The following is a 25,786-nucleotide window of genomic DNA, read 5'->3' on the forward strand; positions in this document are numbered from 1 at the left end:
TTACTACAATATATTAAATATAATACCCACATAATAGAAGCAAGATTGTTTTTGTCTGTATTTCTTCTCTGTGTCTGATTGGATATATTTTCACATCCACACAACACCAACTTTAAAACAAGCTTATAGAATGGTGCAGCAGAACAAACAAAGGCTTAATCCTACTGGGAGTCATTCTTCACAGCTCTGTCCATTACACCCTGATAGATAGGAAGTCTAGTTGTAGACATAAGAAAGACATCCATTCTGAGATTTTAATAAGCATTTGACTCTGAGCCATGTGTGCAACTAAAAATGGCCAGAGCCTGAGCCTTTTCTCTTTAAATTGCTATAAAATGAAATAAAATTGCTTAATATAGACGTGTAGTTCCCAGCGCTGTCCTTTTCAGCCTTGCTTGTTCCTGGCGTCATTCATTAGGAAGCCTGTCGGATTTTGTGCACATTGTCTCTGCTTTTTAACCAAATTCTCTATCTTCCCGTTTAAATGGGGTCTTCAATTTTAATATCATCCCACTAGGACAATGGAACCCTTGGTGACAGTGGATATTTTCAATTATTTACCAGCTCACCATTGAGGAGATGTCTCTTAATGTGAATCGATGAGCAGTGCACGTTAAATCGCCATTAGATAAGTGGAAACTTTATGTTCAAGCGGAATACAGAGAAAAGGACCAGCTCGTTTGGCCCCAGAGGGGCTACTATTCTCTCTCTGTGGTTTTTCAGCTACAGTATCACCATTAACACTGCATCCCTGGATTTAGAGGAGGCAAGGAATGGTTTCCTGTCACCCATTCACTAAGATGATGCATCGGCAACATATCGGTTCACACATGGGAATGGCTACAATGATCATTTTCATTCACAGCAATGCTTTTCTCTCATATTATAGTCAGGAAAAGAAGCAATCTAACCTGAAGGATTCGCTTAAAATGTCGGTTTGATGGTGACATCAAGTATCGCATGTGCCAGTCGGGGAACCAGGCAGCATCACCAATACTGTGAATACAGTGAATACATATAGGGGATAACTTAAACGTAATTATAACCCCCCCCCCCCCACAGATTATTTCAGAGATGTGAAGACTTACTGGCTGTGGTGAGCTGTATGAAATCACATTGGAGAGTTCACACATAAAGGCCATTTAACCCCGATGGGACCAATGTCGGGCTAAGATTGCTCTGTTGGTGTTTTCAAATGGCTGCACCTTTGACCAACCTGAAAATGAGCAGCGCCTTGTGGAGGGGTCGCCTCCCACTGATTGCCGGTCCATCAAGGGGGGTGACCATCTCTGGGTGTGCTTGTACTGTTGAGGATTGTACAAGTTTTCACCAGACAGCACCCCCATGCTCATCTTAATGGCTCTTGGGACTTCTTGTTTTTCATGAAACAAAGATAATGGTATTCCTAATTAACACAGTGTGAATGCGCTTAATTGTCATGGATCACAACACATAGGGACTCTGCATTGCTTCTGACTCCATTATGTTAATGTAACCTTTGTTCAGAATGCTGAAAATAACCATAAAGCATATGGCGGAGCAGTGCATTCAGACTCGTTTCAATTAAAAATTTAAAATAACAAACATGCCTGCTTTTAAATTATGATATTTTGGGGACCTGTGCATGCATAGCTATATACTGGTAAACTGTGCATGATTTGCTCCCATTTATTTCATGCTCTTATTCCTCAGTGTATTAACAATGAACATAATTTCTTATTTTGAGTCAAACTGCCATTATGACAAGAAATGCTGACATATTGCTGAGAGCAGGTCACTGCTTAGTTTCTCACAGCTCATAACGATTTTCTTGCCTGTCCTCAAACAATTTGTAATGAAGAGCTGAATTCTAAATTTGGTTTAGATTTCTCAACCACCCACGTATTAGAATAATTTAAACAAAGTGACCCAAAGCCCTGAATGCAATACAGATGAGTAAAAATTCAAATATATTGTCATTTTTGACCTGCAAAACTATCTAATATATAGTAGGATAATATATTTGTAATTTTCCTATATTCTTTTCAGATCACTGTATTGTTACAAGTGGACCAGAAGATCACATTCAAATAAAGACGAGCTTGCACTATGAATAATCTGGAGTTACATCCAGACTGTCTTTTATATGTCTTTGTTTTGCAAATTATTAAGCCTGATTCTATATAGTGGAATCAAAGCATCACCATAAAAGTGTGGTTGCTGTTCACAGTGAATGCTTACCATTGCTTTTTGTTTTTCCTCTGATATTTGACCAGTCTGCTAATTTGCTCCCAGAGGCCTGTGTTTGTCTAATAGTTTAATTGGCTCAGCTGTGCACCTGTTTGGAAGCACAGGTGGCCACATGGCCATTATGCGGAGGGCCTTATCTCCCAGGCAGTTCCACACAGGTGTGTGGCATGCAGCCTTTTCAGAGCCACCCACAGACGGCATTTCCTAGAGCATTCGCCGCTTACGGTACTCTGTTTTCACTCCTTTCTCCTCAGCTGCCATTTTCTCCACTTCTTTTTCTGTCAAAGTTTCCCCATCCAATTATTTATCATCTATTTTATTCTCTCCCTTTTAATTTTGCCATTTGGGTACTCACTTCTTAATTTAGATGTGTCAAATTGACTAGCTACTTTTCATTAATTTCCTCATCCACTGATGACAGCGGGCTGCCAACCTACAGAAAATTCAAAACCTCTTATTTTTTCAATTAGTGGGGAAGAAATCCTGCTGAAATTCAATCTGGAATTCCTTTTCACAGTGTATTTCCACTCTAACACATATAATCCATGTAAAAATGCAGTTAACTAAAATATAACCCAATTTTAGCTAAGTTATGGGGATATGGGTTATGCTCCAACAACTCCCGTGACCCGCAAGGCGTCAAAGTAGAAGAAAATTAATGGATGGATAATACTACTCTATTTACCGGTACTGTAACATATAACCTTTCTTGGTTGTGTATTACGGCCAGCTGAAAGTTGGTCCACTTCCATTGCTGTGGGCAATTCGATAAATACTTTGTAGCAACTGGAGCATGCTTTTGTATGTGTAGGTTTTGTCTATCACGCTACAGCGTGAGGTGATATTGCCAGATAACTGGTGCAGAAATAGGTCTCAGGATCTCATTAGGCAATCTTTGTGCAGTTAAACCTGCCATCAATAAAACACACTTATAATCATTGACTGTAACATACACCTGCCTATAATGTAATTCTACTCCTCTTCCCACACCATCGGGCAATAATGTTCAAAACGTTGATATTAGCAAACCACTAGCCCACATGATGCCATAGACACTGCCTGCAATCTGTCCAGCACAGAATACCCTGGGATCAATCCACGAAGAGAACATCTTTCCAAAAGTGTCAGATGCTTTTCAGGCGAGCATTTGCCCACTTTATTCAGTGCCGATAACAAACTGCAGTCATGTCAAGACTTGTGGGAATGACAAGGATGCAGAAAATCTTCCCTGAGAGAGTTTTTGACAGCTTATAACAAAACAATATATATATGTCTATTTCTTTTTTTTCCAGCTTTTGCAAACTGTGCATGAAGTGCAGGTGTGGTGCAGGAGGCTGGTCTCAGACAATCTCTTAGGCAAATATATTTGTTTTGGAGATTTCGGGCTGCAATGGTTACGTATGGTTTGTGATTGCAACATGCAAAATCTGTTTCATTGTGGACTGAGTGGCCTTTTTATTGTGTCCAACTTATTTTGTTTTGGGGTGGGGGATCATTGGCCTTTTAAAATTAAGCCTTTCAAAATTGGTCATTTTATTCTACTTCTAAACTTAAAAGTCTGCCGGACTAGTTGTGATAGAACTATTGCGGTCATAGCTCACTAGGTCTGAACTCTAGTTTTTTAATTCATCAATATATATAATTTCCATTATAAGGAGCAGAGTGTGGAGTTAGTGGTTTTGGGCTACATCATACATTCACTGCCCCAGCGTTCTGATATTTAGCCTTCAGCATTACACTGTGACTCTGTCAAATCCCGGCAGGGACTTCCATATTAGACCTGCTAGCTCTCAGATCCCTTAGACATATTTAAGCAAAATTGAACTGGGCTCCTAACATTTCATTATGTGAAACCCTCACGGTACAAGTTAGACATTTTCTCTGGGGCATTTTTTGCGTCGTCTTTTTGTGGAGGCGGGAGACATTTGCTGACACTGGAGTTTCTCTGTGTCTGGGTACTCTGGTGTGGGTTGTTGTGATCTTGCTGCTCTGCCACACAAGGAGTTGGAATGAGTCTCACCAGCTTTGCTCAGTTGAGTGTTTGTAGCTGAGCACTGAGGGCTACATGGGATGCAAGCAATGGGCTTTATACGAGCGTTAAAGTTTCCCTGCCTACTAGAACAAAGCTGCCCGTCTTACTGACTGTCTACCCGGCTTGATAAAGTATCGAACAATATTCTGAGGAACACTGAAAACTCTGCCCAGAGCTGTGGTGGTGGTGCTCTCCAAATTCAAAGAGGGCAAGTTGTCTTTCAAATTCTCAAACTATGAAGTTGTAGGTTCACAAAAATATTTCTGTATGATCCGGCTAGTTTGTGTGTGTGTGTAGATGAGAGACTCGACTTCACACAATTTAAACAAAGACAATAAAATGGCGTTAATGAACTCCTTTCCCTTGGCATATTTTAATTACACCTCTGCCAAAACGAACATAAAATATACCTTGTCCAACCAGCTCTCTCTTTATCCTTTCATTATAAGAATTAGTCTATCTTCATCCCCTCAAAGCCAGAAAGACAAAAATCACTTGAATTACACAAACAATCTGTAGGGGTCATAAACAAGTGTGCCTCATCTTCATTCATTCATTCATTCATTTTTACCTTTTTTTTGGACACATTTGATGAAATGAGATTTTGATGTAGCACTCACCTCAGTATTTTTTATTTTTTTAGTGGTTGGGCATCTGTGCCCTTGCACACAGATATTGTTTTTTTGGTCACATACTCTGTGCCCAACAGCCAATTAATTCCAGCACATCTGTCCATCTGCTTCTTGAACAATGACCGTCTAAACATCAAGCGGTATATATTCAGTTGACAGCTGTGGCCGGAAAAACCTTGCAACCAAGAAATCTGGCATGATTGCCAAGTGAGTATTTCGACTGCAATGATAAATGATACTTTTGTGAGGATTTAGGTACAATAGACATCAATAGACCTGCTCTGTCTGACATGGATTCTTCACAGAGATGAATAGCTCTTTCAACTCTGTCATTTTTGATGTGGAAATAGCTCCCTCTCAGTGAATCATCCATAATTGATCCTCTGTATTCGCTTTGTTATCCCGGACAGTCCTTTTGTAAGCTCAATCAAGCTTCATGTCAATTCAAAAATTTTAAATAAAACATTAAAAATGAGATGTCGTTAGTGGAGTTCCAGGGGACCAGCTACCTTAGGAACCATCACAATCTTTTGCCTTTGAAATTTCTGGATCAAGCACCATCACTTCCAATCCCATCACTGTGTAGAGTAATGGAAATACAACAATCTGCTTTTTTCCTACCATGACAATCAAGATTGAACATTTTCCATGAAGGGATGGGGGGAACATAGGAGAATGGATTTAATTTATAAAAAATAAAAAAATCTAATCTTTTATGGTCATTAAATAAATCTCCAGAGCAGTGGGGCTAAAAGCTTCCCTGGTCTGTAACTTTCTTTATTTCCAGACAACCAGCATATTTTGCTCTGTTAATTGTCAAGGAGAAATGAGACTCGTAAGCTTATTTAATTCAGCAGAGGTCTGTAACCAAAGGTTTATCTGGTCTTCTGTGTTTTGTTTTATTTTCAAAAGCCACAGAAGTTTACTCATAAGTGAAGCCATACTTGCAAAATGTATTTCATTTGTCTGGCTTGCTCCACACCCGTGACCTGCAAGGCGGATAAAGCGGCTGTCGACGAGTTGATCGAGGTTGTTTCAAATCTCTTCAAAAGACGTGACCGACAGCAATGGGGAAGTTAACAAGTTCACCCTTGTTTCTCAGAGGCAGTGAAATTGAGACATAAAATGCCCTTATTGTCTGGGTATATTTTAAGAGTTATGCCTATTTTATTTTATGACACCATCTGTTAACCTCCAAGATACACATATATCTGCTCTGGTCCCAAATTGATACAGCCGTAATTCAGTTTCAAATTTGAATGATATGATTCCAGCTCAACAAATTGGCTGGTACACTTATTTTTCTATCCTCAACAGTCTATTCAAACTGCTAGGATTGTTATTGGTATGTGGGGCATAAGCCATAATCCAATATCACCTGAGCCCATATCCTACAAACATCTGAGCAGCAAATCCATTCCATGTGGTCCAAATTGACAGTGACACGTACTGTTTCCTAGTTTTAAACTGAGGTACAAAGGCATTTATCAAACTGTCCCAACAAAAGTAATCTTGTATTTTTCAGGTTTTAAGAGCGCTGCAGAGCTGTCTTAATGATTTAGTCGTTTCCAGCAGCTATCAAATAATAGCTCTGATAGTGCATTCGCACACATTGTGAGAAGTGTACACTGACAGTTTGCAAAAGGGTTCATATGCCTATTGTAGAATGTGACGGCAAGAAAAGCATGCACAAAATAGCAACTTTATTGCTTTGAAAATGTTGCTTGCCATTGCATTTTTCCTTTCTTCTATGAAAGATGAAAGTCATCTTGTGCAATGTGCAGATACATCCCATCAAACCTTATGATCCTTAGTCTGATTCTCCACAACACATACAGATTTACAGTACACTGAACAATCAAATTAATTGGACCAACCAATGTGCAATCTGCCAGGAGTACTTCTTATGCATGATATGTACCTTTACCTAGCAGTGTGGATTGTTGTGTAGGAATCCTCGGTGTTCAGGGGATAATTAGGAATTTCAATAGTGTTTTGCACTCTGCGGGGGTCATTTCCTACTGATTTGGGAGCATGCTGTGCTGTCAGCTGTCTGGATTTACTAGTCGACTCAATGTTGATGGAAAACTGTTCTCATCAATCCCTCACGCAAACACACACACGCACACACACACACACACACACCTTCAGTTCCATCAGGAAATGTGGTGCTCCAGTCTGCGCTGCAGTTTAAGGCGAAGCAACAATTTGAAATCAAGCTGAGGATCAAATTGCAAGTTCGAAATGCTCCTTTTGAGCAGTTCTTACAAGCCAAATGATTTGCTTGTTCTTTAATCTTTAATTTATGGATTTGGCACTTTTGCTTGTACTCTGAAAGGGTTTAGACAAAAGGTTAAATTTGAAGACATCACTTTAGGCTCGAGGAAAACGTGATAAGCAAATGCACAGCTATTGCCACCTTTTAGCTGAGCTGCAGAGTATGTGACCTCGGTCCTACCTCACTGCTGTGTTCTTATGCCAAGGTGTGATCTAGTGACGTGGTATTACATTATCTGTTGTTGGGCTGCGTGTCCGAGGTGTACCCCGCCTCTCGCCCATAGTAAGATGGGATAGGCTCTCGCAGACCTGTAACCTGAAAAGCGGAAACGTGTTGCTGTAGAATCAAATCAAATGAAGCAAAACTGGAAATTACACATTAAGGAAAGGGAGAATAAATATAAGATAAACTGAAACTTATTTTCTATATAATTATTGTTGTATATCTAATGTGTGTCATCTGATATACCCTGTGCATTACATTCATTCCAGTAGGCCATTAACTTGATCAGAGTAGCTTCATGTTTGGCATAGTAAATCACTAAGTAGACAGCCGTCGTGCTGGGTTTCAAGCTGTAATGTACAGAGATATTTGTTGCATGGAGTTTGGGGCCCTCATCTGAAATACTGTACAGCTGAATAGGTCAGTAGTACCACAGAGAGGCAGCTGGATGACTTTGCCTGTAATACAATATGAAAGATATTGCCTTGCACAGAGGCTTTCAATAACAAAGTTCAACACCTAGCAAGGATAGAATAATAAAACCATTTCTCGACAGAAATCGATGCGCATAGAAGCCAAGACCAGCGATCAGTCAGATGGAAGGGGTGACGCGAGGTTTGTCTCATACTGTGGCTTGAGATGCATGTTAAACTTTTCATCACGTTTCCCTAGCCAAGTGCTTGCATACACTACATCTTGCTCTCCATACTCTTTCCAATTATATTTTGCATTCAGAAAATACAGCATAAATACAGCATAAATAAATCTACATAAAATAAATCTACATATATACAGCTTGTATGCCTGGAGTTGTTTAGGAGAACCATTCTATCCACTCTGGCCAAAACGAATTACATGGTCTGTGTGTGACAGTGTTATTAAAACCAGCCTACAATAAGTTTGTAGCTATGACAGACTGAGGAACCATTGAACAGTTTCAAGTAGAGTTTGAAATGAGAGTGGTCAGAAAAGTACAAAATACAAGGTGAGTAGGTGGTTGATTGAATGTTATTTTCTTTATTTGAATAGACGTACGGTATGCACTGATGACTCAGCATCACGCCTCCCAGTCAAGATGTCCAAACCGACAACCATAATTTAACTTTTCAATATGAGAACATTTGCTGCCAGCACATAAAGCGTATCATCATTGACACTAACACCTTTCTCATCATCGTGCAACAATTAGCAACAATAAATAAAATGGGTATGGACACTGCTGGGTGCAATAATCATTACAGGGAACACAAATTAAACCACCTCCCACTTAAACAACGGAATGAATTATCCCCTAGGTCAACAACACAGAAAAACAAATATATAGAGGAAGCAAACTGCTGCAGCAAAAGCCAACAAATACAAATATGTATGAAAGCAAAAATAAGACACCACTGTGCTTTAAGGCTTTGTCGTGTTTAATGGCATTTTGCTCTTCACAGCGAGAGGCACAACAACAACAACAACAAATCCCAATTATTAATACAGCGACGGTGCCAGGGGGGAGGGAGAACAAAATGTATCTCTTGCGTCCTGCGTGTGTTGCACCTCATTTCTTAATGAAAATGCATTGATTGATTAGGTGTGAGCAGGTCACAGCATAATGTCAGCTTGTGAATTACACAGCTGTTTCGGGTAGCCTAAGCTATGAGAATTGTTGACTTGTCCCCTGAAGCGGAGAACTTACCTACTTCCTCTTTGCACCAAGTCAATCAATGTCATATCAATTTCTCTGCTAATAAATTAAACTGTTAAGGATTTATTCTGAAAAGCATTGATTGACTCATGATCGAACAATGAAGTTGTGCATTCTTTTAAGTAAATAGTTAAAACATGGAACATTTAACTCGTCTGGGCTGCAACCAATATTCAATATTTAATGATGTGAATTTTCAGTAGGGCTGACAATGTGTTGTTTCATCGAGGAAATCTCAATCATGTTGTTTACATGCACTGATCTCAAACAAATTTAGCGCAGATGCACAGCGAAGAGACGCCTCAGTCTATTGGTCACAGGCAGTCAATGGATGGCTAACCTGACTGCGTGTTGTACAACAGCATCTGTACAATATGTATGACAGAACATGCCAGATGTTCAGATCCTCTTGCTTTCCTCATTATGAGAATCATCACGTGATCTTTCTTTTTTTGTCATTCTGAACTTCTGTGTTATTTTGAGATAAGCTCTACCTATAAAACAAGCTGCTTTATCTATTGAGGGGCTCAATCATTAACGTTTCATGGGAACAATAAAGGAAAACCCCCCCCCCAAAAGCGTTCAATTATAATAGGGATAACTAATAATACCAACTGAAATCAGTAATTGTATTTTAAATGAAACTCTATTTAGAGCCTTCTAGATGGTGAAACTCAGAAATCTCCAAAAAGGAAACAAGCACGATAATCGCTAAGACAGTTCTGTGTAACAAACAAATATTGGTTCCATTTCCATCCCTTTGCAGACTGACGTCCCCCCATCATTACTCAGGATCATAAACAGAAACATAAAACAAAGTGTGCTCCCTCAGATATCGTCCTCTTAATTGTCTCGGTCTCTCATTTACTTCTGACACCTCTGTATAATAAATCCACACAGTAGAACTGTGCTTTAATCTGCGCTCTCTCACTTTGCTCTGTTTTCTTTTATGTCATGAAATATTGACAAAGTATACAGTGTAAGAAAAACTAGACATTTTGGACACAATGTTTTATGAAGAAAATTGATCCTCATCATAAGCTACGCAAATTTTAATATTTTGTAAATTGAGTTTACTTCCTGTTAAGGACATGTTATTAATGGTAAGAGGGGGGATTGTAACTAATTTAGTCAAAAATCAAATTAATATCTCACCTCGGCTTTGCCAGTTGCCGCAGGCTGGAGCATTTTTCTGAATTAAAGGTCTCTTCCAACTCACTAAGTAAATACAAATGGCTACGATCCTCAGACTAGTGTTATTTTAAATGATTGTCCAAAAAGCTAGATAAAACATTGACTTATGCCTCGTTAATGCCAGATAATTGTTCCACGTGTTCCACAGTTAGGGGCCTGAGAACAAGTAATGCTAATAATGACATAATCTGACTGTGACCACACTGTTCCTCTCCCCTTCCCCTGCCTCCCTCTTCTTCTATTCCTCCAGTTTAGACAAACAGGCTCATCTGTAGTGGATCATTTGCTGTCTCCTGATACACTGTGGGTTATAGCCAATTATCTCTAACGATCCATTATCAATTAAAGTGTTATCTTACGTGCAGTGCTTAATCTTTTGGCACAGGAACATAGCAGCTCACTGGGGGGGGGGGGGGGGGGGTTGCATACAAACTGCTGAGTGATGGGGACGCTAGTTAAGATGGATGGGTGTTCATTTGTTTGTATTTGGGTACCGTTTAAATTCAAACTCATTCATTCTGCTGTCCCTGTCAGGAATGAAAAACAGCAGGAGTTCATTTATTTATGGAAGGATCAAACTTTTAATGTTTGTCTGAACGACTGATATCCTAATGTTAATCGTTAATGTAAGTCTGTTTGTGTTTGATTCCATTTCTGAATCACCATGGCTTACTAAAAAACAGCAGCATAATGAAAGCTTTGATATGAATACTGGATCATCTTTGTTTTCCCCTTGTCTCTGTCTTCTTTATAGTTGGGTTAATAACTTCGGTCACGATGGCCTTGGTCTGCTTCTGGATGCTTTGGAGAGGCTTCTGGACAAGAAACAGTCAGTGATCTGCAATGGCATCTCACCTTCGTAATTTTCAGGTTGTTTTCATGTAATGACAATTTCCTTTTTTTGCTCTTTTTTCAGGCAGGAGATTATTGATAAAAGAAACCAGCATAAACTTATCCAATGTTTGAAAGCTTTCATGAACAATAAGGTTTGTATGAGTTGACAATCTACACAAATGATGGATTATGAATTCCATTTTATGCACGGTGAAAAAGGCTACAACCTCGAATGACCTGATTTGAATAAAATTGTCCTGAAACATTAGTTTAGAATTTGCTATTAAAAGCATAAAGGTATGTAAATAACTGAAAGTAACAAGGACAGATGCCACTCTCGTACATTTATATTAAGCATCTTAGACATTTCTAACAATAGCTCAGTTGGCCATGATTTCAAACCCGATTTGAATCTGGACTCTGACAAGCCTGGGACAACGAGGCAGTAAAGAGAGGCTAATTTTATCTTTTAAAGCCCGCAGTCTCAGATCTTTTAATTATCCTTTTAGGGAAGGTCTGTCTCATTTCTCAGAAGTGGCACACATTTTGCTGCTCGATAAACTATTGATATTGCTACTCTCGTAGTTAATCCCCGCATGTGGTCATCTCTGCCCATTCCTTCACATGTGAGGGGAATTAAAAAATAAAATACACCAGACTATGCATTTGTCCCCATAGTCCTGTCCTGAATTAAATTAATTCATCATCCTCTCCACTTCTTCCCATGGCCTCTGTGTCCCCCCCATAAAAGAAAATTAAAGCAAACTATAATTTACATGCATGTGCTCTTCTTGGAATAATTTATTTTCCACCTGAAGTGAAAGCTCTTCATGAGTGCAAATGCTCTCATTATTATTCCCCGTAGACCTGTTCATCGTACGTCCTACCTATCTTGTTTCACAGTATGGACTGCAAAGAATCCTGGGCGATGAGCGTAGCCTGTTGCTGTTGGCTCGAGCGATCGACCCCAAACAGACCGGCATGATGACAGAGATCGTGAAAATTCTCTCTGCCTTCTGTATTATTGGAGAGGAAAACATGTAAGTGAATGTCTGGTTTGACACATTATTCATCTCAGGGTTGCTCTCACATCATATGCACACCCACTCTTCACGAACATAGGTAATATATAAGTCACAGTTTAAGTGTAAAAAAGAAATAAATATTTTTATTTTTTTGTAGGGGTTAAAATATCACCTTTCACATATATCGATGTCTTAAAACTGAAATGGTGGGGCAGTGGGTAGTCCTGTTGCCTCATAGAGAGAAGGTCCTGGGTTTCATTTGACCTGGGGCCTTTCTCTACTGAGTTTGTGTGTTCTCCCAGGTTCTCTCCCGGCTTCTCCGGCTTCCTCTCACCTCCAAAAACATGCAACTTAGGTGAATTGGACATGCCAAATTGTCCATGTGTGAATGTGAGCGTGAATGTTTATCTGTGTATGTGTGGCCCTGCAATGAATTGGCGTCTTATCCAGGGTGTGGCCCGCCTCTCACCCATAGCCATCTGAGATAACCTCCATCTTGACCCATGACCCATTTTACGGATTTAACAGATGTAGACGAGACGATTACGATTCTCTAATCTTCAAGAAGATGAAAAAATGAATATTTTTACACATATTTCAGTTTGTTTGATCAGAAGTTTTTCCAGTAGTGAGGGGATTTGTGTTCAAATTTAAAATTGTTCCCCATACTCAGCGGCAGCTTCTGAGACATTCACCATAAAAACAGACTGCGATGGTAAAGTACATCCACCGAATGTGCATGTGTTTCTCTCTGACTGACTTAGTTTATATGTAAAAAAAAAACAAGAACAGACGACTGGAACTTTTGTCTGAACTGTGGTTTTTTTTCTCATCTGTTCTATTCGATGCTGTGTCAAACAGAGAGGATCGCTGGCAAGAGTTTATAAAAAATGATTCTCAACAATGTGAATGAGACTGAATTGGACAAAATAGCAAACAGACCAGATGAAAATATAAAAAAAGAGTTTTATTCTTATTTCTTTTCACTTATATTAACAAGCTCAGTTTGTCAGCAGCAAAAAAAAAGCACTTAAAATGTTCATGCTTTGAATGTGTGCAATTGTCGCAAATAATTGCATTACAGCCCATTTCACAGCTGTCAGCGGCAGCGCTCTCGCTCAATACTGAAACAATTCAGAGATTGTTGTCACCATTAGCCACTTAGACAAAAACACGAGAAAACAGGGTCCAGGTTCAAAAGTGCCATAGTTTCCATTTAATCGCTTTTCCTTTGCGTCGACTCAAAGTTGTAAGCATGTTTGCTGCTTTCAAAAATGAGCGAGGGACACGTTTGTTGATCTTTCTCACTAAATCAAAAGTGACACGGAAGCAGCACTAAACCATTTTGAGATCCGGGCTGATAAAAAAATAAAATAAATAAAAATAGAAGGTGATGAAAGAAATATGATTCATCTCTGCTCTGTTTACATGGTCGGTTAAGTCTCTGGAACAGCAAGAGGGAAATATAGCTGCTTGTTCTCCCACTGGGTGGCATGCACTCAGGCAGTGATTGGGCCGCATACATACACATCTACCTGCTATTAAACGGACAGTATGCTGCATTTAAAGATGACAACCGATTTTAAAGGCACCTTTAGGGCCTCCCGGTCAGATGACGGAGTCCGGCCTCCTTAACTACATTCTGCAGTTTGCCGTGGACACACAACCTATCTGACAGATTATGAATTTGGTTTGGGGAGTGTTTTTTTTTTTTTATTGTTTCCCTCGGGGTCCAACCAGAATAACAATGGCACTTCAAATCAGTCTGAATGCAGTGGTTGAAATAAACAAACCCACAATTCCTGCTGGAGAAGCTGAGTTCAGCAGTGTGTCTCATCTCCGACCATCCAGATAGACCTTTATATTGTTGTTTTTTGACTGTTTCTGTTTACAAAATTATAAATGTTATGATGAACGTTACATTTTAAACTACAAAACAACTTTAGATTATTATTATTATTATTTTAATCACCCACATAAATAAGCATATATAGGTTTTAATTTAGCATAAAATTGCTGTGTGACTTGATGTACATTTTACACAAGGGGGTTCTTTGCTTCATTTATGTAGATCGTAAATTTCAAGATTTAATATTGAGTTTGTGACGCTGTGCATAGGAGATGTTGTGCCTCCAGAAGTTAACAGTGACAATATTTAAAAGCAGCCAGAAGGAACAATTGTGAATTATTTAACACCAAGGTGGAGGAATTTACTTGGAGTTTAGAGGATCAAGACCCAAAAAGCACAGATTGTGACAGGTAGGTATCGGAAGTTCAGTGTTATCTTAAGAGATTCTTATTTTGTGTTGTACATTTGTTTATTCCAGCTCTACAAAGTTTAAACCAACCAAAGTTTGACTAAACTTTAAATGGTTTATTTTGAAAATGAAAATACAGTAAATCACAATTATATCATTACATTTCTTTTTCTTTAATGATATATGTTCCAGTTAGCTTATCTCCATTTTAAGTGTGACTTTTGCAGATGCATAAATCTGTATACAATTTATGCATTAATGTAAAATAAGAGTGATTAGATCCACATAAATATTGTCTATTACAGTCATCACTCTAACACTCAGACACAGACTTCGGCTGCTTGCATACAAATTACCTCTCACTCTCTGGAGTTTTTGCAATGATCATAACACCACATTAAAATGCACACATCACGTAGAAATGACAACCAAAGAAGCTGAGGCGTCACTTCGCTGCCACAACATTGATGCCAGCTCATGTTCGACACCCACTTGAGCTGACAGCATCAAAATGAACACGACAAGTAAAGCAGATCTATCGTTACCGTATTGAAGCCCTTTCTGAACCGGCTTTAAAGCTACTCGGTGAGCAGCTCTCAATCCCTGTCTATGTCTTTTTTAACCCCTGTCACAGGCACGGCCGTTTAGATGTGTCAATCTTTCTCAAAAAATGTGGTTAAATCGGTCCGAAATATGATCGATCGCTTGTATTTGTTATCCTGAAACTGTTATGAATGGATACAAGACAGTAGCCATGGCCACACCAATGCTTTAGGGCAGATTAATCATGCATAAATTGGTTCAATCTTACAACTGGCCTTTTATCATTTGGTAAAGTATTTATTTATTTACTTCTAAAGTTAAGCATATCGATCTTTTGAACTGCAGAAAGAAGGTTGAGGCCAGGCATTTTTTGCTTTTCATTCATTTTCTAAACTGATGAAGACAAAAAAAAAATGTCCCTTTTGTGTCCACTAGTCTGTGTGTTCGGCACATAAGTTCCCTTTCATGAGAAAGAATTCCTTACAATTGAAATGGAAAGATTGAAAGCGCTTCCTTGCTGCAGGATCTTTCAGGGTGACCAAAGACCTGCCTGCAAAATAACCACTCCAACTCATGAAGGAAGATAAGATACATGGTGTTTGAGCTGAAAATTGCAAGTAAATGTCCTGTCAGTGAGGTGATAAAAGTGTTTGCTGACTTTTGTGCTGTGCGTGCTCGCTATTCTTCTGTTGAACTTCAGTCTGGATAAGATTCTAGCCGCCATGACAATTGCTGCAGAGAGGAACAACAAAGAGAGATTTGCTTCTATTGTGGAAGGACTGGAGAACCACGAAGCCCAGCAACTCCAGGTCAGAAAAAAAAAAGCATAACCACAATGCTAACATCACCGGCTTACATTTCTCCTGCATTCATCACTGCTACTGTTGTTGGTTCAAGGCCTTCAAATTAACGGGGATAATTCCACCACAGAATATTGTTCTGATTTATTCTTTCTTGATTCTTATTGATGAAACATTCACATTGGAACAGCCTGAATAGTCATACATACTGCTTGACACAGCAGCTTATAAATAAATGGACGTTTTGTCAGAAACATCAGGTGAAACTGAAATGAACGGTTCCATCTTGTTATGTGAGACTTTGGTTGCTTCTCTTCCTGTCTTTGGTTCACTTGTCAATCCCACTGCATCTCTTAGACGTGATGTAGTGTGTTCTAGGTAATATAATTTTACTCCTTTGCCACTGCAATTTTTCAACATTTGTCTTATTCTTTTTGCACCTTTGTCTTTATTAATTTTTCTACAAGTATGTCCCTATGCTTATTTCCTTGCTGCTTTCATGTTGGGTCTCATAAGACTCTTCACCAGCAGCAGACTATACAAAAGCAATAAAAACACCACTTAAAAGATGTTTTTTCGTGAAACTGATAGCAGGAAATTACTTAAGGAATTACCCTTTTTAACTGCAGGGATTGTGAAATCATGAAGGAAACTGATGAGGCGGGTGGTGGAGGCGAAAGTAGATATTCTTTTATTAGGAGGCTGTTGTTTTTCCTTTAAATTTTGCCATTAATGAAATGAAGCTTTGCTAATTGTAAAGTAAATTAAAATGCTTTGCTGAATCAGGGGTTTCAAGGAAATTAATAGTCTTTTTATCCAAAACCTGTGATGGGCTTTAGAACCCGACTTTGCTAATGTGATTAAAATGTGTTTTGCAGTGGCGCAGGCTATGTTTGTCTGCTGAGCACAAGAGCAACTCTACATTTTAACTTTAGGATTGTACCAGCTTTGCAACTTTTAATTACAATATTTAGAGCCACTCGAGGCACCACTGCACCTCTGAAGCTTGGACCCCCAACTCCAGCATTTCGCACTCCACAAATCATTAATTATGTTTGAGCTCCTCGATGTATATCTAGGCGCTCCATACCGTTCTCAATTTATTGAAATGCTGTGAAGATCCTCCACTGGAGGCAATGGAATTTTAGCTGATGCTCAAAGGTCCTCAAGCTTTTCTGGACATGGGAAACCTGATAGTGTGTTGTTGCCTGGCTCTAGTACTATAATAAGTGTGCATCAGTTACTGCAACAAGCTCGTGCTTTCCTAAGGGAATATGCAATAACCTCATATCAGCATCACCTCCTTCACCTAACAAGAGTTGTTGTACGGCTGTTAAAACTTAAAGGTAACAAAAATAAAATAAAATACAACACGCAAATATCCATTTGAGATTAATTAATGCCGGTATTTCATCACACAAAAACTCTAAAACAAACAAGATTGTGTCAATGAGATAGAAAATATGAATGTGAAAAATAAGCTGGAGCTTAAAAAAGACAAAGAATGAAATAAAATATTTCCTACAGTGCATGTTGCTGACCTTTTGTGGATGGATCTTTATATAAGTTGTTGAATAAAACTTTAATCCACGATAAATAAATAAAAAAAAATCAAGCAAGGAACCCTCCCAGTGTCAGCTCTTATTAATTACAGAAATAAGCCCGCAGTAAAGGGTCAAGGTTTCAGAAGACAATATTTCACATTGTTCATGGGAATCCTTCAGCCAGCTATTGATCGTCCGTCCAAGGAAAAGTGTCTTATCCATTCCTGCTCATTATAATTCATCAGCGATTTCCTCTTAATGCCCTCCTCCATCAAATACACACGTGCGCGCACACACACACACTTGGAGGCATTTTCTTTTCGAATAACTCCACCAATAATGCACAGCCAGTCAATAATCATGCAAGACATGTGCTTCCTGCCCTCTCTATATACCTTTCTCCAATCACCCTTACGATTGCTTTCTGCAGTTTCATGAATCAGAACATTACCTGCAAATTATCTCCCCAAAAACACATATTTATATTACAGAAACCAAATTCAGAATTTACTGCTAAAATACATTGTATTTCCTAAAATCAATATGTCTTCTATTTTGAATGTTTAGTGCGTACTGATCTCTTTCTCATTTATTTTGTCTGTCCGATCCACAGGTTGCATGCATGCAGCTGATCAATGCGCTGGTCACCTCCCCCGATGACCTTGACTTCCGGATACATCTTCGCAATGAGCTTTTAAGATGTGGCCTGAAGAAGATCCTTCCAGTGAGTTATCAATCTAGCGAGATTACTCACAAGTTCAAACATGCAAAGTTTATGTCTTCGACAGACTTTGTCGGAGAGGTTCTGTCCCAAAACCTTTCTATCTCCTGTGTCCATTAATCAATCAAAGTTCAATCAATCAATTTGTGACTTAAAGCCACAAACATGACATAGTTAGAAACAGTTTTATTAACGTGTTCTGTGCAACTAGTAGTACCGTATGTCAGGTGAGAGACAGTCTAAGGGCCTCATCAAGCAGGTCGCCCCGTCATCATTATCAGGAAGCTTTCACATCTTTGCATTCGGTGAAAGCAGCTGAACTCCAAGTCATCACTCAGGCTCTCATTTGTCGCAAATGAGGTGAACATGTCACACAGCCAGTTGTGAATAAGTCATCCCAGCTGCTCCTGTTGATTATTACTGTCATTAATCTAATTATGTTCAATTCTGCCCCCTGATACAAACGAGTCTCTGCACACAGTCATTCATGAATGTCACGTCCACCAGTTTTTAATGGCGACATTTAAACAGATACTTTTCGATCTAATTATGAGTTATGCTCAGGAGTCAGTTGTTGACAGAGAAAGTTTGCTCTGCTGGAAAAGAAAAGGACACTTTGTTTTGTTCTTTTAGTCCTTGACACATGTATTTGTACCCCCTCACCATTTTCTGTGCCATTGTACACCATTCTCTTAAGTAGTGTTGCTCATGACAGATGGTGCACCCAGAAAACAGCGCAGGGTGATTGATACCTGCAGAAATTGGGTTACATTTGGCCCTGTCTCCGTCTGTAAACTATGCTGCCGGTGATTCATAGAGAAGTGGTAAAGAGCACTGCTGTAGCCCCTCGTGGCTGGAACAGGTGTGCGGGAATCTGTACTGTCTGGGATGCCTAGCGAGAGGGTTCAGGGCATCTCTGTTCCCAATTCTCTTTGCATCTGGAACGGAGGAACTTTTTTATTGCTACACGTTTTTTACAACATGCCTGAATAGTAGTTTGGACGAGATCCAGCAAAACGATCACTGATGTGATTATATATTGTTTCAAGCTGCCGCTAAATAATTCTTTGCATTTTTTTTTTTACTGTTTAACATAACATGAATTACAAGATAGCTTTTGTTTATTAAACTCCTTCCAGGAGCTGAAAGAGACAGAGGAGCTCGACATCCAGCTGAAGGTATTCAACGAGAACAAGGAGGAGGACTCCATCGAGCTCTCCCATCGCCTGGATGACATCCGAGCCGAGATGGAATATCCTTTTGTCCTCCCTCTGTGTGAATATACAGATGAATAGCCCTGCAGAACTAGCATCGATCAATGAGTTTATATTGTGGGTTTGGTCAAGCTTTATATACGAAAGCCTGTCATGATGTGCTTCATTACAAAAGGCTTTGAGGAGCCCAAGCACAAAATCCAGCTCTGCTTCTGACCAAGTATTCTCGGCAAATAACCCTGTCACCATATCCTCCCACCTCTTCATTGTTCTTTAGGCTTTTTCTCCTCTGCTCTTTAATTGTCATCCTTTTTGTCAGGACCAGGTTAATTAGGAGAGTTGTAAGCCTGAAGAAGAGGATATCAGACAGACTTATACTTTGCTCTTCTTACATTTTGCAATGCACAGCAAACTCATTTATTTTTACACACACTCATGTTATATTATAAAATACAAGTTCTATCACATTCAAGTTTTTCTCTTGAGTTTTCAACTTGTGAATTTTCTCCTCCAGTTCCTGCCAAATGACCATTTAACTCTTAATGTGCAGAGTAGAAGCTAATGAGGTGAGCAGTAATTCAGTCCAGAGTTGGGAAGTTCTTCAAGCACCCCAGAGAAGGAGGTTGCACAATTCACACACCTTCTCTCCGCTATGTGTGAAGGGCTGACACTGTGACAAACAAGACTCTGACATTGTTATGTAGATGTTTTTTTTTACCACCTTCTTCTGCCAAATGTCAGAGTACTGGCATAACAGTCTGATGTGAGTGACAGTTTCTGTTGACACAAGTGTGTGTGTGTGCGTGCGTGCGCAGAGGAGAGAGGAAAAATAAAGTGCACCTGGATTAATGATGTGCTTGAGCAGCTTCACAAATGAGAAGGCCCAATGTTTGTTTCCAAGGACAATGTGGTATTGATCTGCAAGCTCCGAGCATGATTCGAATGTTGAGGCCACAATTTGTCCTGTTGCTTGCGAAGCATACACAGACACAAACAAACACACACAAAGACACATGAACATACTTGGTATCACGCAGGTGGTACTTTTACTACCTTAGCATATGTGTCTTGTTTTTCTCAGCAGCTTCATGAATATTAACCTAAAAAGGCTCATCTCCTCTGTGTCCAGCTTAGGCCCATGTGCCGAGGAGGTGACTCCAGGCCACTAATAAATATTAATGAGCTGTGGAATGGTGATTGATTGACCCCACCGCCGACTGGCCTACGTCACAGTTGACTGCCACTCATGTTTATTCATTATTTGAAGAGAGAGTGTTAAGAGAGAGAGAGAGAGAGAGAGAGAGACCAAGAGCAAGCAAAAGAGTGAAGATGGGGGTATAATCAAATGGATTGGCATTCTATATTAGGTTTATGTCTGCAGCTTAGTGATAGATGAAGCTAGTTGGACACTTTCCCAGTCTGAGCTCTTTCTCATGTCCTCTCAGATGCTGCTGTGGTGAGACTATAATTGAATCTCAAAGGATTGGTAATTCTCCCAGGTTTCATACTCGTCTAATACAACGGAGGGGAATGATTTTTTGGAGGAGCCTGTAATTCCATCTCTCTCTCTCTAAAAAATAAATGAATGTGGGATAGGACTTTAATTATATACATTGTTGAAATTAATAGAAAAAGTGTCAAACTGTGTTCAAGGAATATTTTCCAATTGTGCAGTTGACAGTATGGGAGACAGGCTTTTACACTGATGAAATACATTATCTGAATTATTAATAGTCATTTTTTGGAGTAATCAATTAATGTAACTTGAGAAATTCTATTGACAAATCTGTCAAATTGTATTTGTGAAAATATTGACATTATTCAGACCCTCCTATCTCCCATAAAATTGCAGATATAAAACATTAATACCAACAGAAACAGAGCGATTTTTCCTGTGTTCTGTTTAGTCTAAATTGTATTAAACTTTCTGTGACTCCTAAAGATCAGTCTCCTAAAAATCAGTTAAAAAGGGTATTCTGTGTGTTCATTTTATTATTTTCTGTGAGAATTGCATTGCTTTGCAGACAGTGTGTTGCACAGAGTAAATATTTTAGTACATGTCAGGATCTGCACTTCATGTTATGATGGCAATCGGGTTTTCATCTCTGCCAGCTTAACGGGGCACTTTCTCCTTAGTCTCCCGTTTTTCTGCATGTATGCACATATCTGAGCGGCTTATTCCACTTTTTTCCTTCGAGACAAGCCTCCATGGGGAAATCCCTCCTTCCCAAGCAAACAAATTACGGATGCTCCAACTCATTTTCTTTACTTCTTAGAGCTTCACTTTTAGAAAGCTATTAAAAGTCCAACAAACACAAACGTAATTATTTCTAATTAACCTTGCGCACACCATTAGCATAGAAATTGAATTTCAGAACTCGACATGATGATAAAGAAATATATTTGGTTGACACTTGAACATCAAAGAATTAATAGATTTAAGCTCTGCTTTAGATGGAAAAGCCATCACTTCTCCATGTGTAAAGCAAACATAAGACACATAATCAAAGCCTTTTGCAATTTTAATAACACACATTTTTCTCTTGAGTTGATGTCAGTTTTAAACTGAGAACTCCATCCCAGCCATATTTTCATTGTACGAATGATCTGCTTCCCATCAGTTCCTCCACAAGCATTCAAACCGCCAAGTTTTTCATGTGATTAATTTCCTCTGTTCTGAAAGTTTTCCAGTGACAGGTAAACCAGAGGGAGCATTCTTTTATTGCCAAGCCCCTCCTCAAATGTGCTGTTTACACTGTTTTAGCTCCCCCTAGAGAGAGAGTGAGAGAGAGAGAGAGAGAGAGAGAGAGAGAGATAGACTGGATAAGAGGAGTCACATCTCTCTGTGTGCTTTTGTACAATGATACCTGTCAAAAGTGAGGAACTGGGGGAATAAGTATTTATAAATACAACAAGAAATAATACGAATTTTAATGTCTCCAAAGAGATGAGTGCACTGGAATAATCAGATCTGATCGGTTGTTCTGTTCAGACGTTAACCTTAACTATTCATTTTATTTCATTATCTCAGAAACTAAAAATAATCACGTTGCCATAAAGTTGTTTTCTTTAATCTGGCTGTCACTGATATGAATGAGGTTTACCATCTGCTGTCCAATATGGTGAAAGACACCGGCTCAGAGGCCTACCTGCTGTCAATCCTCCAGCACCTATTGCTTATCAGGAATGACTATTACATCAGGTAAGTGTACACCACTGACATCTTATTGGCTGGTGAGCTCATGATATTCTGTTATATATATATATATCTGTACCTTTTTTTAAGAGTATACATTTTATTACACTCAGCGAGTGCTTTTGGTGGATGGCTTGTTTGTCATTGACCAGCACATCTTAAAACTGGGTTATAATGTTATCCTTACAAAAAAAAGAAGGACATATTAATGAGCACCTTTTTGTTGTCTTATGACTGTATTTCAAAATTAATTTGACATCAGTTTTTAAGATCAGAGAAAACGACATCGGGACATAGTCAGAATGTCTATTCACGGACATTAACCATAAAACACAGAGCCTAATAAAAGTCCTTCAACATGTCAAATGTGTATTCCATATAAAATGATGTAGATCAGGTGGCAGGATAACATAAACCCTGCAGTGCATCCAACCTTGCCTTCCATGATTAAGACATCACAGCTATCATACCCAGAATTCTACTTTCACAGAAAGAGGTAATGCAGTCTATAGAGATGGCTTGAGCTCCATTATGGAGATTCATATGTACTTCAATAAGGATGGGTGCCAAGTGTGAAGGACGATTTCCGCAGTGCATCTTAAACAGGAAGATTTCTCCCTTAACCCACGCCAAGCGTTGCAGGGAGTGAGGTCAGGATTTGTGTGACCGCACCAACAATAGTGTCATGTGAGATTCTCCCATGTATTGTGTGTTTTGAAATGAATAGACAGTTTTATGTAGTATGAGCTCTACTTTACATTTGACGAGCAAATATGTCAATCAGGGGACAGGAAGGCCACCAATCCTCCGAATGGAGTGACACTGATGAATTCACTGCTGTGTCAGACCTTTTTGCTGAAAAAAAAAAAAAAGAAATTTGGAGGATGAAGGGGAGACGCGAGGAGGAAGATGAATTTACCATAGACAAGTTACTGCTCCCTCGGAGTTATGAATAATGCATACCTCATCTATTCGCATATAAAGTGAGAAATATAATTCACTATAACCAGCTAGTACAGCCACGTCTTCCTTTGCTGCAGTACCTACGTACCTCTCTGCAATCCACAAATAATAATGGATCACTACCAATGCCCTGTTAAAAAAAAAAAAAATCAAATAATCTACATTGAATGATAATTAATTGTATATTATAAGTAGTATTCTCATAGCTCTATTAGGATCTGGAGTGGGCAAACTGAAGCATTCCGTCTCGTGTCATTTTTCCTAACACAACATTAGTTGTTCCTCTCCCCTTCAGGGCCTGGTTTATTTTTTGATAATTAATCTCGCACTGCAAGGCTAATGAATGGGAACACATCAAACCCACCCAGTAAATATAGAGCAGATCTGCTCTTTTGGAGCCCGGTGATATGGGGATTACACCGGTTATTTGGAGCAGAGCTGGATCAAGTGGATGCGGCTGTGCTGAACTGCAAGCTATCATTGGGAGAAAAAAAATGAAGATGCCAAAGTAAAAGAAGAGGTGGGACATATGCTAGCTTTTTGTAGCCCGGCCCTGCCCACTGTAGAGGGGCCTGACAGTTCTGGGTCACTCTCTCCATCTCTAGTTATCTCCACCCGGGCCTCTATCTGCTCGGCGGTGGCGAAGGATGGAGGACGCAGGGAAAATAGGGCGGCTTATTGAGATAATAATGTGGTGTACATTGGTGACAGTTGTAAGCCGAGTGCCACAGTGCTTAAGCCATGCACGGCGATCTGTGAGCTCTTGCTAGCTTGTTCCAGTCATGAGTGGGCGAATCCACCAGCTCAAGCTTAATGTATGGCATTTCATGCTTTCAGAACTGTGTACCTAAATGCCGATTTATTCTTATTTGCTTTGGCTCAGAATTTTGTGTTCTCTCATATATCTGTTCCGAACGCGATATGGTCTGTCCACCCACAAAGTACACGGCACAACATATCCTTTCAATTTTACATCCCTTTTTAGTTCGGCACAAACTTAGATATCTGTGCTGTTTTGGAATCACACGTTAGCCCACCTGACGACAGACACTTCATGCACTGCTCTGCTGGCTCACAACAGTTATTACATCATAGTTACATTAGGGCACCTTCCCCTTCATGCTCTCATGCAGAAAGGCATGCTTTGATTAGACTTTGAGGGCTTTATCTGCATCAGATCTGTCATAAAATCTGGATCTGGTTGTCTGGATTTCACTTATTACGATATCAATCTTGTGGACAATCTCAAAGCAATAAAGGAAACTCCAGTGTATTTTCCATTTGATAATTCACTGAGTTGAAACCAGCGCTGATTGCCATCTTCCTTCTGTACAACGATCAACGGTGACTTTGTTTTCGTACATGATAGATAAATGCAAGATCAGCTACTACTGGCACCACAGTTGAGGAGTATTAATTATCGTGCTTTGAGCCTCATAGGAGAGCATAGGCTCTACTTTGTGTCCACTAGAAAAGTGCTTATTATTAACAAGAATGCGATTGGAGTCAATGTAATCGTTGCATCAGGAAGCTGTCCCCGCTTCAGCTGCAGATTCTACATTCCACATTTTTCTCAGTCGCTTTGGTGCTTTTCTCACATTATAATTAAGATTGCGCAGCAGTTGCAGTGCAGAACAGTGCATTCCTCAAAACCATTAGTACAAACTACAAAACCTAGTGGATAACCTGCAAAAGCACGTCACTTGCTCAAAATGGACAGTCCATTCATCAAAAGCAAGTCTTCATGTCACTGAAACTGCCAGTGTCATCAAAATGAGAAGTCTTGACACCATTGTTTATGAACAAGAAAGTCAAATGGCTTTGTCATGTTTTCATTACGACAGTTTATTCTCTGTCTTTTCCATGATGCGCACAAATGACAAAATGTTGTGGAGGCCGTTATAAGAATGTTCATTTTGATCTGAGAAAAGCACCAAAGCGACTGAGGAAATCTGTAGTATTGCACTTTTTATTCTAGCATGACGTTTGCAGAAGCTTTGGAACTGTTGTATTCATTTTATTCAGCCATTTTTCATGAGGATCATTTGCAGCTTTAGACATCACACTGTGAACAGTGTCATGGCTAGAAAATAAACATGGAGCTGAGCTTAAGTTGAGGTAAATCTAACTTGCAATTAAAGCTAACGATGTCTCTTGGAAAAGGTCATGTATAAACCTGTGTGACAAAATAGGACTCTCTCACAAACCCATCTTGGCAACATCCAAGCTCTCGGTCACACTGCTAACTTGCCGAAACATTTTCTCGGTCATTGTGCTTGCAGTTACAGACATTACACTGATTAGATTTACATTTCAATTTTTATGGTTGCTATAATTGGCAAAGATGATTGCAAATTAAACAAGAGGGCAATCGTAGCCTTGGTTACCGTCTGTCACCTTGAAACGGA

The 25,786-nt window shown here is 39.4% G+C and overlaps 1 protein-coding gene across 1 annotated transcript in view; it reads left to right on the forward strand.

The window, feature by feature from the left end:
- The window catches only part of diaph2 (diaphanous-related formin 2), a 165,176-nt gene that overhangs the window by 76,835 nt on the left and 62,555 nt on the right, over window positions 1-25,786 (forward strand). Inside the window, exons 7-13 of the mRNA XM_068740674.1 lie at window positions 11,035-11,109; window positions 11,197-11,266; window positions 12,018-12,154; window positions 15,641-15,749; window positions 17,898-18,008; window positions 19,145-19,257; window positions 22,305-22,421. Coding sequence (XP_068596775.1) covers window positions 11,035-11,109; window positions 11,197-11,266; window positions 12,018-12,154; window positions 15,641-15,749; window positions 17,898-18,008; window positions 19,145-19,257; window positions 22,305-22,421 — 732 coding nt within the window. The remainder of the gene's footprint in view (window positions 1-11,034; window positions 11,110-11,196; window positions 11,267-12,017; window positions 12,155-15,640; window positions 15,750-17,897; window positions 18,009-19,144; window positions 19,258-22,304; window positions 22,422-25,786) is intronic.

This window comes from Brachionichthys hirsutus, chromosome 6 (genome assembly GCF_040956055.1).
Source record: "Brachionichthys hirsutus isolate HB-005 chromosome 6, CSIRO-AGI_Bhir_v1, whole genome shotgun sequence".
Classification (NCBI taxonomy): domain Eukaryota; kingdom Metazoa; phylum Chordata; class Actinopteri; order Lophiiformes; family Brachionichthyidae; genus Brachionichthys; species Brachionichthys hirsutus.